The sequence below is a fragment of the Apaloderma vittatum genome, unplaced genomic scaffold (genome assembly GCF_000703405.1).
Source record: "Apaloderma vittatum isolate BGI_N311 unplaced genomic scaffold, ASM70340v1 scaffold19198, whole genome shotgun sequence".
NCBI classification, from domain to species: Eukaryota; Metazoa; Chordata; class Aves; order Trogoniformes; family Trogonidae; genus Apaloderma; species Apaloderma vittatum.
The window spans coordinates 1-16,813 of NW_009732621.1; the positions used below are offsets into that span (position 1 = coordinate 1).

Genomic DNA, 16,813 nt, shown 5'->3' on the forward strand with positions numbered 1-16,813 from the left:
AAGACAACTCCCAGGCAAACACGCAAAATTGAGATATTTTTAAACTGTCTGCACCGACCGCTTTCAGAATCTCACGCACAAGCTCCGTGTTCGTGCCTGGTGCGATGCTGCGGCACGACCTCTAAAGCTGCCGTCACTGGGCGAGGGATGTCGGGGATCCTTTGCTCCGTTGCCCTGGGAAGGCCGTGGCGCCGTGGGGCAGAGGCTCCGGGGGGAGCTGGGAGGGGGCAGCCTGGCCCCTGGCAGCAGGAGGAGGGCTACGGGGGGGCTGTGGCCGGGGCTGGAGCCGGGGAGCAACCTTGTCAATATCAGAAAAACCGTCTGTAAATCAGGTTTCAGAGGAAGTTTTAAAGAGCTTAGGCTAAGGTTTGTCTGAGCGCAGAATTATGCAAAACGAGTCAAATGGAAAATAAAGTTACCAGTGTTCCGACGTGAGTAAGGGCCCTGGCAGGCAGCAAACCTGAGAATGACCTCCTTGATTCCCAAACAGGTCCACTCTGTGTCTCGCCTTTTCCCTCCTCCAGTCCAACCTTTATTAAGGCTCCAAAAATATTTGACCAAGTGCTGATTCTAGGTGAAAAAGGGCAGAAGAAAGGGGCTGAAAATTGAGAGGCATTGTCCCGGTGCGTCGGGGCTGGTGAACATTTTTAAGATGGTGTAGGGCACCCACCACGTGCTGTGCAAACCCACTCCTGTTCCAACAGGAGGACTCGGAAAGTTTTCGCCAGCAGAGGAAGGACGTATGGAACATATGGACAGAATACAAAGTGTTTAGTTAAACACAGCGTTTTGTTAAAAACAGAGGAAAACACTGACAGTGTGATAATGAATATGTAAATTTTTTAACATGCTTCAAAAAGCTAGAACATTGTTCCCTCCTTCCCCTTGAAATGTATTTTGATAATTTCCAAGCAGACGGCAGAGAAAAGGAAATTATATCAATCCCTTTGGGGAGAATGTGACATTCTGACTTCTTGAAGCCTGCAAAGAGGTTTATAAACTTAAAAAATGAAAAAGACTAATTTAATCTTTCCAGACTTGTCAAACTTGTCTCAATTAATTTTTGATGACATAATTAGAGCTTACCACTTTAACGTGCACTTTTTTAGTTTACTTTTCAAAAGATTTTATTTTTAAAGACTCGGAGGAAAACGGAGGGCTTTGCGGTGGGAACCGGAGCAGGAAGAAGGGGAGGACTGTGTAGGTTCAACTGCTGATTCAGAGTGCTCTATTAAGCCAAGAGAGATGAACTCATTTTTTTCCTCCCTTGGGGAATCAAACAAGAAACAGGAAGTCATTGATTCTAAGTAAGATCATTCACTCCGCAATTGTAAACAGTGTATTATGTGCCTGTAAATATTTCCAGAACCCATTGGCTTGTTGGAAAATATGAACTAAATTATTATAATCTCAAACAAACAACCCACAATAAAAAGAGGGTTTTTTCCAAACTCTTTATCTGCAGTATTTATATAGTGGAATATTAATTAGCTTGGACATTGAGAAACTACTTGGCTGGACGCATTGTTCGCTGCCAGAAGTCCATCTACTCAAATGTTTTGTCTGCTGAAAGACAAATATTTCTAACTCCACCCTGTAATATTGCGCCCTACGAAAAAGCAAAAATTCTTTCACTACTCTATCCATTTGTGTTTTCACTACCACAAATGTCCTACTGTGAACCAGATGTTGGCTGATTTCATCTCTGTCTTATGTAGCTGTAATCAGGCAAAAAAGGAAAAACCTTATAAAAAGTCCTAAATAGACAGTCTAACAGGAACTTGCTGTTGCTCATTGCTTCGGAGGGCAGAATCTGGACTGTCTGCTCAGATCAGTCTGCAGCTGAAACTTTGGCTTCCTCTGTGAAGCAGGAGAAGCTGCTGCTTGGAAGTGCCACCTTTCCCCCAGGAACATGGAGTCTCTGCACGGGAAGAGAGGAGCGCGGGTTAGAGAGAGGACAGCGGTGTACAGCCTGCGTCCCTGACAGTCCAGAATGTTTTCCGCCAGGCTTAAAAGGGGGGTAAATGGTAAGACCCCAGTCACCCAGAAGGCTCGCACCAGAAAGGACTGCTTAAAGTTTAATATTGCTTACAGTTTAGAATGAGTGCTTAAAGTTTAGAATTTGGGTGTTGTAGGATTGGCTCAGGAAACTATTTTAATGACGCGCTTAAATCCCAACAATTCCATAGGGATTCCGGAATGGAGGATTCCTAAACAGGGATGGTTGTAACCTCGGGCTTAACAGCCTGCGAGACCAAGAGGAAGAGAGAGTCAAAAATGCAGCATTTACCTTCAGGCAAGTGATTGCGGTGATCCTCTTCTTCCTTCTGACTTAGAATATGGAACGAAAGGAAGAAGAACTTAGGGGATGTGATAGGACAGAAAGTTTTGAGACAGGGACAGCTGACAGGTTTTCACCTAAGCAGCTATGATGAACTTGAGAGTAATTTGAGACATTGAAAATTTAGAAAAGAACTAGAAAATATTAATGTGTCACAGAAAAGTTAAGGACTTTTTTGAATCCTACTCCATGACTTTGATCTTTCTTGGGATCCTTTGCCTTTTTTCCTCCTGGTGTCAGGAACAGCATAAAAGATAATATCATAGGTCCTTCCCATAGAGCTGATGAGAGCCTAGGGAAGAAGGGGAACAGGGTCTGCCTTCTCCAACAGCGGGAGGAAGGAGAGCGCTTGAACCCAGGCTTCTGAAGGGCTGGAGTTGTCATGGAGAGAGGGGCTCTCAGAGATGTCGCTTATTAATCCATGATAACTGGGTCAGGAGTTGCAGTATGGAGATCTGTATTATGCATGATTTTCCTGGGCCAGCCTCCATCATCACATTAAAAACAGTCACTGCTTGCCTTTCCTTCTTGGTGTCTCAGTGTCCGTGACAAAGGTGACGACCATGCAGCATAACCTTGCAACTGGTCATTTTTTGTTTCTTGTAATCTTCCAGCTGCCTTCCACTGAACGATGTTTTTACGGCCGTTTGTTTTCTTGGAGATAAACTGAATACTTAGGGGGAATTCAAGCTTTGTTTTCAAAGCCAAACCTATGTGTTCTGAGCCCTCCAAAGGCCAGGGCCTTGGCTTGCAAGGGAACTTCTTGGACTGAACGGTTACATTCACCCATCCACTTACTCTCTGTTAAGCTGTCTACAAATAGTTGGAATACAAGAGAGCCCAGTCCTTCTGCTTACACACAGATGATTTTCTTGGCTTCTGAGACTCAAACAATGATGAGCCAGCTCCCATCCCGAATAGTTTTTCCAGCAGTGCTTGTCCAAAAGGGCCCTATGCTTAACTTCCAGAAGGCACAAGCAGTTACATGGAGATAAAAGCACAGATTTGAACCCAAAACATGCATGAACAGGGATGTCCCGAAATCTGCAACCGCTCATGTAAAGGGATTGTTTTTCATGTAGGAGATCTGTTAGGCATCATTTGCTCACCTGCCTTTACATTTGGAACCATAAACTTCTCCTCACATTAAGGATATTAAATTTTAAAGGCAATTTGGTTAAGCATAAGAATTTTAAAACACTTTCCGAAGAGTTATCTGCCAAACATGAAATTTGCGTAAAACAAAATGTGCTAACTCACAAGTAGTTCGACCTATATGAGGCATTTTTTTTTAGCAAAAGCTCAGTTCTCTACAAGCCTCTTCTATGTAAGAAAGGATATATGCAGTAACTGAAGATTAAAATGTGTGGTGTGTCCCTGCTTATCAAAGAAAACACATTGCAGCCCCAAAATAATTGAAGAAATTAAATGATGGTAAACCTAAATATTATCAACACAGATTTCAGAAATCTCCCTGTTACGATAAGGACCTTTGAGGAATAATCTACTTTACTAAGTTTCATAAAGCTGTAAACATACAAAATCTGGGGGTACTCTTGATATTTATATAAAGTTAGTATGTATATTTTTTAAAACGTCAGACACTAAATACAGACTCAGTTTGACGTGGGGACTTTTTCCCTTTCTTTTTCCAGCATAAATATGGCTGAACTTTCAGAGCCAGAAGGTAGTGTAAACTGGAAGGAAAGATGTTTAACTCTGGAGTCACAGTTAATGAAATTCCGTCTCCAGGCAAGCAAGATCAGAGAACTGTTAGCAGAAAAGGTAGGTCTCATGGTATGAATTCTAATGTTGTATAAATGATTTTATTTGATGATGGGGGCTGATTACATGTCATGGTTTGAGATTACAAGTACTGGTATTTTTTTTTCAGGAGGGAAAAATCCCATTTAAAAAAAAATATATGGAAAACGGGCATGCTTTAATGCTGTGAAAGAATTTCACACATTAGATTTGCCAGCAGGAAATGTTCATTTTCAAGTAAGAACACACAAGCAATATTCCTGCAGAGAAAAATATGTATCCAGTAATCATTTTTACAACATTGCAGTTAGTATTTAACACATTTTCCTAAATATTTAAGATGTGATTTAAGAGACAGAAATCACTGGGGAGAAAATCCAGAAATACTATTTTCCCCAGTATTGCTTACTGAATCATATGATTTGCCAGACTTGCTTTTCCTACAATAAGACTTCTCCAACTATCATCTGAACCTAGGGGCCCAGGAAGTTGAAAAGTCTTATATAATTTAATTTGAACAATATTGTTTAAATAAATAGTTTCTTTTGCAATAGAGAAACATTTCATTGACATATTCAAATACGTGTATCCAAACAGTCAACTGTAATTGAGCCTGTAAAACATCGTTGTATTTACCTGGTAACATTTTGACAGAACAAGGCATTTAAAAGAGTACGGGGGACAAAAGATTTTAGAGAATCATTGGAACTATGTTATCCTTAATATTCACTTCAGTGAATTTCTAGTTAAAAAGTTATTTTCTCAGAGCTTCTCTGTTCTTTCTAGAGCTAAATTTTCCATCAGTTGCTCCTCCCAAAAAGGAAAAATGTAGATAATTTTAAGTTACAGTGATGATAGTTTTATCTGATATATTTATGTTAGTGCTTTTCTTCTGTGACTTTGTCCATTCTTCTTTTGAAGCCATAAGTACATTTCGCCCTCTCTGAATCATCCCCATTTTTACTATATTTTTGTGGGGATGGGAATTAAATAGTATTAAAGCAAGAAGAAACATATATTTTTGTATTTATGAGGAAGCATGGATGATATACAAAGTTATGCACTCTGGACCTTTCCTAATAATGCTTAACATTTTGTTTTCTTTGACAGCTAAATTAACCAGGGAGAATGTTTTCATTGAGCTATATACCTTAATTGTAGGATCTTACTCAAAGTCCTTTAGATTTCTATCTTACGTGTCATTTGTTATGTTATTGGTAGGTCACTAAATCTTCTAAGGACCTTCGTCAGAAAGCTTCTGTTATTCATAATAACAAAATACCATCAGGCAACTTGGTTGTTTCACTGCCTGGTGCCCATTACCAAATGTCTACATCGAACAGCACGGTCCCTGAACAAACCACTGCAGATCACTGATAGCTGCCGGTCACTGTGGGAAGTAATCAATAACCTATAACTTCTATGGCATTGTTTTTTTAATTCCTGGAGGGATATTCCCTCTTACCCCGTGTCTTGTTTGTTTCCTTTAGAAACTTTCCAAAATCCAGATAATTATATAAATGAGATCCTCTCTATCTGCAGCCGTGGTGATCCCCTCAAAGAACTTTACTATCCTTGCAAGGCAATACCCCTCTTCATAAAGGCCACTTTGACTCTTCCCTTGTCTGTCACACTTATCCACGTGCCCCTTAATTCTGGTCTTATAGTTGTCACCAGTTTGCTTACTACAGACATCAGGCTTACAGATCAATAGTTGGTTCAACTTTACCACCCAGTTCTTGACTGAGTATCATTTGGCAATTGGTTATTATTCATTTTATCTATTGGTGCCTTTATCTCTTTTATGGAGGTATAAAAATTTGAGATGGAAAAAAAAATGGAATAAAGAAATTTAATACTTTCTGGATTAGACTTTTTTCACTAAGTAGATCTTTTTTATTAAAGCGAATATGAATATTTACAGTAAGGTAACATAATTTAAAAATACTGATTCTGCTGGAATTCTGTCTTTACAGTTAATATTCCAAATAGCTCTGCTTTGGCATGACTAAAAATACTGCTGTTAGAAATGAGCGTAGTTGAAAAATCATTATTGTTTACCGTGTCCTGCAAATTTCCTGTATGGCAAGCTCTCACTGAACAAGTATGGCAGAATACTGGGTTTTGAAAGAACGACCAGCTGTACAAATGCCACCCTTTGAAATTTCATTCTAAAATTAACAAAAAAAAAAAAAAGGAAGACTGCTTGTGTCCTTCATGCCAGGTAGCAAAACCCACAGGTGAGTTAGTAAATCATTATCATCAGTCCTGGAGGAGAGCGTCCATCAGAGAGTATAATGCTGGCTGCTGTAACACTCAGCACGTTACTCACGCTCTGGGGGCTGTTGGATATCCTGTAGCTCTTCTGTCTCTTTATCCCATTTGGATCATTGCCGCTTGGGATGGAAGTCAAATGGCTAAAGGCTGGACATGACTTTTCTAGGGACTTTCCAGCAGCCATAACTACCATGTTTTATGCAGCTGTTGCTGATTATAGTTTTGGCAACCAAAAAAGTTAAGGTTTGTGAACGCACTTTACAAAGCTACCTGAGTTAAAAAAAATAAAAAATATTTTAGAAGTTTGAATGATTTCTATATGACTTTTCACTTTGTTCCTTTGCAATTTGTATTTACAGGCTCTTAACTGCCAGAAATGTTGTCTTAAATGAATAGAAAAGCATGCATAATCATATACCGGTTAGCTCAGTGGTTTGAGTGCGGTGCTGGCAGCAAGGACCAACACCAAGGTCGCGGGTTCGATTCCCGCTCGGTCCCCATGTGTTGCCAGGTCTAGTCGAGAGGTGGCGTCCCTGCCCAAAACAGGGAGGTTGGACTAGATGATCTCTAAGGTCCCTTCCAGCCTAGGCCATTCTGTGATTCTGTGATATCATTTAGAAGTCGGCATTTAAAAAGAAAGAAGTTATCTTATTCAATAGTGCCCCTGCAAATAAATTAACTATCAACATGGCCAGTCTTCAGTATATTTTTCTAACTGATGCATTCTAATTTAGGAAAAAAACCCCAACTATTTACTGGGCTTTGTAAGTCTAGCAAGTACTCATCCTTGAACCTTAGTGGTTGAGGAGTTTGAAAAATTTACATTTTAAGTGTGTTTCAGCACACAGTACAGCAACCATAACTTAGGTTTTTTAGTGAACCTGGGGAGAAGAAGAGAGAGGAGCCAAGAAATATACAATGCTTCCAGAAAACTAATCCATTTACTTGTTGTTTATTTGTTTGAGGGTTTATCTGTTTTCATTTTGCTAAGTAAAGAGTCTATATTTATAAATCTAACATGCAAAGAAAGAGACCTTGTTGGAGTTTTAAGCAGAAGCTGCTGCTGCTGCTGTAAGTGGGAGAGGTCTTTGCAAGAATTTAAGGAATGATGTAGAAAGTATCCCTAGTACGCCAAATTTAGGATGGCTGTGAAACTGAGTTTTAAGTAGAAGCCTTTATTTTAATGCAGCTTGAGTCTTCTGTATATGAAAAGTTTACTAAAAAAACTCTGTTGAATAAAAGATTACAGTATTCTACTGCAAGTTTAGCTCCTAGCTAGCATTTCATGCTGTAGGAAGAGTTGGTGAGCCTCATTCTTTTCATAGTAAGTACATTTTTCACCTAAAATATGTGTGCAACGTCAGGTACAAAGTTAACATTTTTCCTAGCCCTAAAAAATCATTTTAGTAGAAGAACTGCATAGCTATGTTAAATGTCCACTTAGGAAGCCTCCACTGAATTTGTTTTTCATCAGACCCCATAAGGACTGAATATGGCACTCTTCCAAATGCTGCACTATGGGCTGCCCAGTAATACTTGACATTCAGATGAAGGTCTCCAGTTTGCTTCCTGCCGTGCTGAGGGTCATTATTTTATGCTTTGAGTGATTTTCAACAAATATAAATGATTAAGAGAGAGGATTATTTTAATATATGTATTGATTTGCCTTTAATCTTCCATTTGGATATTTTCTGTACACATGCTCAGCTGCAACCGAGTTTGTACATGATAAATGCGAGAATAGTTAAACTTTCTGTACAGATTATGAAAATTGGATGATAACTGATTTTTAGGCCAAATACTATTTCCAGTATATTCCAAAGCATAACACATTCTTGACTTTGTTTTACAAACCAGCAGCTAAATCCATGTCCCACTGTATTTTTATTCATTTTGTAGTCCTATTTATGGTATGCTGTTTGACATTTCAAAATGAAGCAGATGCAGTGTGCTTTGCTATCTGTGGCATGACAATTTCAAGATTAATGTTTCTGGAGGAAAAGTCTGTAACGCATTTGACTTGTGTGGTGATTGCCAATATGAAAACTGTAAAAAAGCATAATGAGTATTTCCATTTGCATTCAAAAGATTATGAAGGCTAAGTAAAAGGGAGCAAAGTACAAAAATTATTCAAATGAAGGTTATTTTTCAGTATTTCACTTGCTCTTAAAAAACTTCTCGTCATGGAAAATAATTCAGATGTAATTAGGAAGATACAAACAGGAGAAAGCAAAGAGAGTTAAAGAGCTAAAAGCTAAAAGTTTATATGGTTAGAGCCTTAGGTTTGCATCTGCCTTTTTAATACCTACACCTCTAGCTTCATTTTTATCACTTGTCTATTATTAAGGTAATGCCATGCTTTTTTATAACAGTGGAGAGGTTTTGTTTACTTGTATTTTTACATCTTAAACCTACCTTCTTTCTAAGGAGGCTGAAGATGTGGGGGAAACAAAAGAAAAAAAAACCCTCAGGAAGCAACAGATTGCCTGTTTTTGTAGAGGCCAGGCTGGGTAATGTCATGAGGAGCCTCTGCCAAAGGAGGAGTATTTTCCCACTGATGGTACGGAGATGAGGACATCTGTTCTGTTCCAGCACACCTGAGATGGGAAAAATGATGGAAGTTTTGGAAGCTGTGATGGTGGGCAGCCACCTGTGCAGATCCTTAGCCAATATTTGTTTAGTATTTCACTTGGAGGAGCTGCAAGATGTTTTTTCTCCCTTTTTCATGGAGGGAACTTTTTTTGCTCTCAGAAATTATGCATGTAATTTTCATTCTCTCAGAGTATTTTCAGGCTTTAAATATCTGTTGTCATGTCTTCAAACTGCATTATGCTGCCTTACATATATTTCTTGAATCTCTTGCTCCTTTACCAGCAGTGTTACCTAGGTGTCCTATACACTTTAATTTCATCACTAAATTCAGTTTCAGCCTTCAATTTTTAAACTTTGGCAGTGAGTGGTACCTTTGATTCTTAAGCCATCATCTCTCAGGCAGTGGCATGGAGAAGGGGTCTCCTATTTCAGATGTTCATGCTGTGGCTCCAACTCAGAGTTCAGAGAATTTACAGAATCACAAACAAACCCACAATGATCAAAGCAAAACAAAGCAGTACAGATGAACAATCATAGAATCACAGAATGGTTTGGTATGGAAGGGACCTTAATGATCATCTAGTTCCAACCCTCCTGCCATGGGCAGGGATATCTCCCACTAGACCAGGTTGTTCAAAGCCCCATCCAACCTGATCTTGAACACATCCAGGGAGGGGACATCGACAGCTTTTCTGGGCAACCTGTTCCAGTGCCTCATCACCACAATGAAGAACTTCTAGTCTAAATCTACCCTCTTTCAGTTTGAAATGTTTACCTCTCATCCTGTCACTACACTCCCTGATAAAAGAGTCTCCCCTTCTTTGCTGTAGGCGCCCTTTAAGTACGAGAAGGCCACTATAAGGTCTTCCCGGAGTGTTCCTTTCCCCTCATCATCTTTGTGACTCTCTTCTGGACTTGGTACAACAGGTCCATGTCCTTTTTATGTTGGGAGCCTCCAAACTGCAGGTGGGGTCTCACAAGAGTAGAGGGGCAGAATCAACTCCCTTGACCTGCTGGTCGCACTTTTTTTGGCACAGCCCAGAATAGGGTTGGCTTTCTGGGAATCATGTTGAGCTTCTTGTCAACCCACACCACCACATCCTTCTGTGCAGGATACATCCATTTTCTGCCCAGCCTCTATTTGTGCTTGGGATTGCCTGACCCAGGTGCAGGACCTTGCACTTGGTTTTGTTGTCATGATATTTGCACGGGCCCACCTCTTGAGCCTGTCGCATCCCTTCCCTCCACTGTGTCGACTGCACCAGTCTGCTTGGTGGTATCAGCAAACCTGCTGACAATGCACTCGATCCCACTATCCATGTCACTGACAAAGATGTTAAACAGTGCCAGTCCCAACACCAACGCCCGCGGAACACCACTTGGACATTGAGCTGTTGACTGCAACACTTTGAGTGAGACCATCCAGCCAATTCTGTATCTACCACACAGTCCATCTGTCAAATCCATGTCTCTCCAATTTAGGGACAAGGATGTCATGCAGGACAGTGTCAACTGCTTTGCAGAAGTCCAGGTAGACGATATGAATTGCTCTTCCCTTATCCACCAGTGCTGTAACCCCATTGTAGAAGGTCACCAGTTGTTGATACATTTCTCTTTTCATTTTAAACACTATGTGAGACTTCTTTTTCCTTTCCTGTCAACATGCTTCCATCTTTCTAAATAGCATCTTCACTTATTTAAAGATTTTGAATGTTATGATAATGTCGACTTGTGCTAGAGTGGTGGTCCACATAATTTGTATTTGGTTGCATCTCTGTAATTTATCATGACAAAATCTGAGTTGGAAAAGATGACAACTAGAAAGAGTGAACATCCCTAGTATTTTACCAGGCTTAGAAAAGTCCTGTGACTGATGTTGGGAAACGCAGAACTATTCAGCCAACATTACATGCTGCTCGCTTGTCCTTCAGTACACTGCCTCCCCAAATCCCACTGCTGAATTTAACTTTTTTAGTCTGTATATTTACTGGCAGCTGTCCTAGACTACTAATTCTGGAAGAGTTCCCTCCCTGGGCTTTTCTGTTGTATATTTGTAATTTATGTAGTTTCCAGAAGAAATCATTAAGTTTACTACAGTGGACTCAGCTTAAAAGTGAAAGATTGCGTTTTTTATATGTACTTTTCACTCATTTAATGAGCACTAGGAAAACCTTTTGAGCTAAATAATTTTTGTTAAAATCATATTTAAATACTGAAAAGCACCTGAAAGAAGTACCTCAGTGGTAAAACTGGTCTCATGTCATGAAGACTGATAAAAATTTTGAGCCTGATCATTCTGGAAACTGAGCATTTTGTTCCAAGGAAAGGCTTTTGTGCTAAACATAGTTCATTTGACTGAGCTGAAGTGCTAAAAAGAGATTTAAGAGAGACTTGCAATTAAAAAGTGCCTTTTGCATAACTAGGAGAAGTTGCTGTAGTTAGAAATGGACAGGATTGTGTTTCTGCACATCAAGACTGTAGAACTACTGGCCATCTTCAGAAGAGGCAGGAGTAGTATATGTATGTGTGTGCCTGTATACATGTGTACATATATATATGTAAAGTTGGCATCAGAGACACAAATTGCTTTTACACTCAATTTTTCTGACCACGATTGACGCAGATAAAAGAAATAATCCCTGTGATGAAGAGTCTAAACAGAGAAAGAAAGAAAATGAAGAGGAGGAGTTGGTTAGATGGCAGATTTGCAGGGCAATAGTTGACACTACTTTGTTTATGAGAACGTTTTAATTGGTATTAAAAATGGAGAAGAGAGGAGAAGGAAAAAGTGGGAGTGTGCTGAAAAGTGGCTGAAAGTAATAACAAGAACTAAATTCCCTGGACTGTGAAGCAGTATAGTGAAGAAATTTCGCCATGCTTGATCTGTGAGTAGCCTAAGAAACATTTGAGCCCCATTAAGGACTTAGCCTTTAGCATTAGCCCTTTTGGGAAGATCTATGACAAGAAGAAGATAGGGCTTAGAAAGCGCTTCTTCATTTTAGTGACTAAATCCACACCCCTGAGAAATATTTTTATAGGTTTCACACAAGGCTATTCTATAAAATATAAGTCAAATTATTGTGTTGCCTTTGGGATAAAAAAAAACATCCAATAAAGAATAAAGTATATCTTACTCAAAGGAATGTGCTAATTCATTCTTTACAAATGATCTTCTTGTTTATTTTCCCTGTGAAATATTAGTATCTTGATGCTACATCTCTGGTTTTTAGGTGTTTTGTCTCTGTGCCCTAATTGGCCAGGTCATATTTTAAAGTTTGTTCTAGTTTATAAAGATTAAGCACTGTCCTTACAGAAGATATATAATATACAGAAATCGGTGTCAAGACAGAAGGAATAATGTTTGAAAATATGAGTGGAACATATCCCATCAGCTTTTTAATAAGTCAGTTACAGTAGTAGGAGGAACATTACTGTTTTTTCCTAACCTAAACCACCAGAAGAAAGAACTTTTTGTAAAAAAAAGTCACACTTCTAAAACAGTTTTACCATTGCTTTTAACTACCAAATGTATGCAAGGCTTTATACATGTGTATTTCAAACGTAGCATATGTTAAAACATAAAGCTGGTAGTCAAAACCACTGACAGATTACTTGCTTTTAAGCAGTGCTAGCTCTTTTCTTAAGGAAGTGCAGAAATTTATTGCAATATTTGGGTTTAAACATAGGAATATAGAACCAAAAGGGGAAATCTGGGTCATATGCAGCACTTTGGAATAGCTGTCAGGCATATTCTTTAAGCTAAGTATAAATATAAATACAAGCATAAATAAAATTTTACTTACCAAGCACCACAGAAAAAGTTAGATCTTTTGCCTTTTAGCTTCTATTAGAAGGCAGTTCCAAAATCTCTTTTCATCAATGTGGAAAATGAGCGTCTTCTAATTTCCAGCCTATGTTTATTCATCACCTGTATATATCTGCTTGCACCTTTGTGAGACAGTTGTAGGTGTGTTTATCCCTCACTCGCTTCTCTATCTGTTTATTTATAGAAGCAACCATATACCTATGCTCCTTCTGTTTTGGTAAGTCCTATGTGGTGCAAGAACTGATATTTCACTAAATCTAAAAATGGACAGATGTATTACTTGTATGTGGAACATTATTTTTCCACCAGCTGATTTGGGCCTTTTTTCAGGTAAGGAAGAAATCGAAAAATGGAAATGCAAGGCGAAAAAGCAGACTCAAAAATACCATTCTCAAGTCACTGGAAGTTCTACACTTAATCAATAGACAGACTGTATTTCTTCTTCAAAACCATTAGGTTTTAACTCTTTTTTATTTTTGAAAACTGTGGTCTATTATCAACACTGTATGAAAGGCTTAAAGAGAAGGGATGCTTTTCATTCATTAATGGCTGTATTTTTTCCTGTATTTATTTCAGAAAGATTTCCAGAAGGTCTATGTGATAAGAAGACAATGTATTATGCACTGATTATAAAGCAAATTTTAAATGTAAATAGGGCAAGTTGAAAATTTACTTGAATTAAAGAAAGCTTAGGGTTTTGTTCCTATAAAGAACATACCTTTTCAAATCTCAAAAAGGAAAGAATTCCAACAGTTTTTAAATAAAGTATTTCCTTTAAAATTACTAAATAGCTATTTAAAATATAAGGAAAATTATCAATTCAGTGATTTCTCTCTAATGCACATTACAGGAACAATTATCTTTATATATAAATGAAAGTATACATATGCAAATATGCATACAAAAGGAATATTTTTTAAATGTATGAATGATGACTTTTCAGTTTACACCTTTTGATGATCTCGTGCAATAAATGTTTTAATAAAACAAAAGTTTTTCACTTGCCCAGGAATACACGTTGAACATTTCTGAATACAGCCAAGAAACTTCCAGCTGACCTTTGGAAAAGAATCACTATATGATTTACTTCGGTACTGTAAAATAATTTCCAGTGTCTCTGCTTTGTGCTTCAATGTCCAGGCCCCCAAGGCAGTACACCCCTTAATTTCTGCCATGTTTCTTCAATGCATTCAGTACTCATTCACATGTGACATTTCTCTGTTCATTGCTTCAACAAAAATAGCTCAATTTGATGAGTGTCAGATGTAGAGTGGTTATTTCCTTACTAAGTTAAAAAACAAATCTGTTTCTAACAATAGAAACTGTTTTCCATAATTCAGATAATTGATGCAGCATGCACTAATACACTTTCTGCTGTTATAACAGGATTTTTACACTTAAAAATAAAAGGAGAAAGGGCACGTCAAAGTAGCAGTCTGTTCTTCTGTACACGTGTATTTTTCGTTCATGGACCTAAAACTTTATATTTAAGACTACAAACCCCAAACTATTATAGATCATGATAGGACACCTCTGAATCCTTAAAGACTTTTGGAAAGAGCTGCACCAATCATAGATGCACGTGACAGGAATACTACTTACAAGCAGTTTGTTGAACTGAGGCATTATTTCAAGTTCTCTCATTCAAGATGTGATAGAAAATTAAGCCTAAATATGCTTCACATGCCAAATGCTGTCAATGACATGCTGGCCCTCCCTGTTTCTCCTGGAAAACCAACTTTATGTCAGTGATCCTTTACGTCAGTGATCCTTTACAGAACATAGTTCACTGAAGAAATGGCTAGCCTAGCAGCTGATACATACCATTTAATTCCAGTGATGCTGGTGATTTACGCAGATGTATGTAGAAAGAAGCTGGGAGGACAGAGGTCCAGTTTAACAGACTTTTCTATTTTTCAGATTGTTTTCTGTATAAAGGCAGAGTTGGTCATCAATAGTCAAGTTGCGGCCATAGTGAGAGTTCTTTCTTCTGCGCCTGTAAAGCACACTGACCTTTGCCTCCAAAGGCAGATATGGCAACAGTTACCTGCCACTTCCATTGTGAGCATAAGTTTAGGTAGCCTAAGCTTAAGCGATCTATTCCATGGTCTGAAATTGTCTTCATAATCACTGAGTAAAGAGAATTTACTCCTGCATTTTATTCTTGATGAGTTCAAAGTGTGACTTTTGATTTAAACAATTATCTATTAGTCCAAACACCTACGTTTACCTTCTCTCTCCTCTCTTCCAGTAATGCTGTGATCATTGTTATGAAACTTCTTACCAACTTTAAAAGAAGACTTGAGGCTAGGTTTTCTTTGTGAGGCGAAACCTTCCCTTGGAACTAGTTCCAGTCTTTTGCCTAACAAGTCTGATAACCTTTAGGGTATCCTAAAGCAATCATTTTTCCTCTTTAATGTCTCAGGCCTGTCAAGTAGCAAAGTACTCAGGGTATAGATGTAAATCTCATTTTTCAGGAACAACCATTTAGTGGATTTGTTAGAGATTATTTATGCAAATAGAGAAAAATTCTATATTTGTTAAGTTTCATTATTGTTACAATAGACACTAAAAAGCAAAACCTACACAAACTCTAACTAAAAGGGAAAATGACAATTTATTTAGTAATTGTTACGTAGCATCAAATTATTGAAATGCTGGCCATTTTAAGCATAAGAAGTGCTCATGTTACAGATTGCTTCCTTTTTTTACAGGAGCCTCCTAAAATAAATTGAAGACCTTTTAGAAATTTTCCAAATAAAACCTCGCATTTAGTTGTTGCCAGGAAGCTGACTGACGTATCGTTATTGTGAGATCACGCAAATAATCTTAGCATACCTTTCTGAAATAGTTAACTCTCAAAGAAGCAAAAATAAACTGTCCTTCCATTTTTAATCTCCGAATGTTATTTTTCTTGGTAATTATTCTCTCGGCAGCTTTGGCTCCTAGCTTTACATTCATCTTAGCAACAGCTTTATTGAAATCATATTCTTTGTCCCAGTAGTCTACATGAACATATTATTATTTTCCTGGTCCTGTGCAATGTATTTCTGGCAAGAGGCGATGTGTGCAGTTTCAGTGCAGAAACATGGAAGGAACTTGGGTCTTTAGTGCACTGTATTATCCAGAACTCAAAACTGTTGTGTAGAAGAGCAGCGCTCCTGCTTAATGCTAGTACAGCAGTTCAGTGATTATTTGATTCTGCTAGAAAGAGTAGTTGTTTTCAGGTTTAAGCTGTTAGAGCTAGCTGAGCTGCAGTGGCATCTGAGTGGGCCTGGCAAGCAAGGTTTTCAGGCTTTACTTCCATTTGTTAAATTTGCCAGGATTCTGGCAGGACCTTACAGCTGAAATGAGTATTTGGGACATAAATTGCCAATTACTGCCATGGCAATCATGTGCATTTACAAATTTCACAGGTTGACTGTGAAAGTTGATGAATAACTTGCTACTCATCAACACTGAATTTGATGTTATAAATGTCCAAATGAGTTTTCTGTCATAGTATTATAGAGTATTAACAGTGTTCCTTATTGATAACTCCACTTCTATCTGGTTTAGCATAGTGCTTTTACTACCATGGTATGTTAGCTGACCGTATATTCAAAAATAACCTCAATCTCGAATCCTTAACTCACTGAAAAAGAAATGTCTTAAAAATGGTATAAAAGCAAGTCTTGTAAACCAAACTTCTGTTTGAATGTAAAACCAAAAAGACAGAGGGAAAGTAACCTTAGAATTCAAAATCAAAAAAAAACAAAACCCCCTCAAAATCTCAACATGAAGTCATATAGATATGAAATTAAACATACACGATAAGCGAAGAACAAAGGCGGTGCATCTCTCTGTCCATCTGTCCAGTCTGTTGGTACACAAATGCAAAACAACTCACTGGGGACCCTGCACATATTGTGAAACGTTTGTTGCTCTTCTGTCAATGGTGCATTGTGGCATTATGATATAGACTTCGGGGTTTTGTACTGTATGAGTAAGTACTAGAAGGTCAGTCACAGCTT

At 38.3% G+C, this 16,813-nt stretch overlaps 1 protein-coding gene across 1 annotated transcript in view; it reads left to right on the top strand.

Annotated features, from left to right (window-relative positions):
* Positions 1 to 4,003: 4,003 nt before the first annotated feature.
* Positions 4,004 to 16,813, top strand: part of PLEKHH2 (pleckstrin homology domain containing, family H (with MyTH4 domain) member 2) — a gene marked incomplete at its 3' end in the record, with an annotated part of 29,754 nt that continues 16,944 nt past the window's right edge. Inside the window, exon 1 of the mRNA XM_009875598.1 lies at positions 4,004 to 4,126. Coding sequence (XP_009873900.1) covers positions 4,004 to 4,126 — 123 coding nt within the window. The remainder of the gene's footprint in view (positions 4,127 to 16,813) is intronic.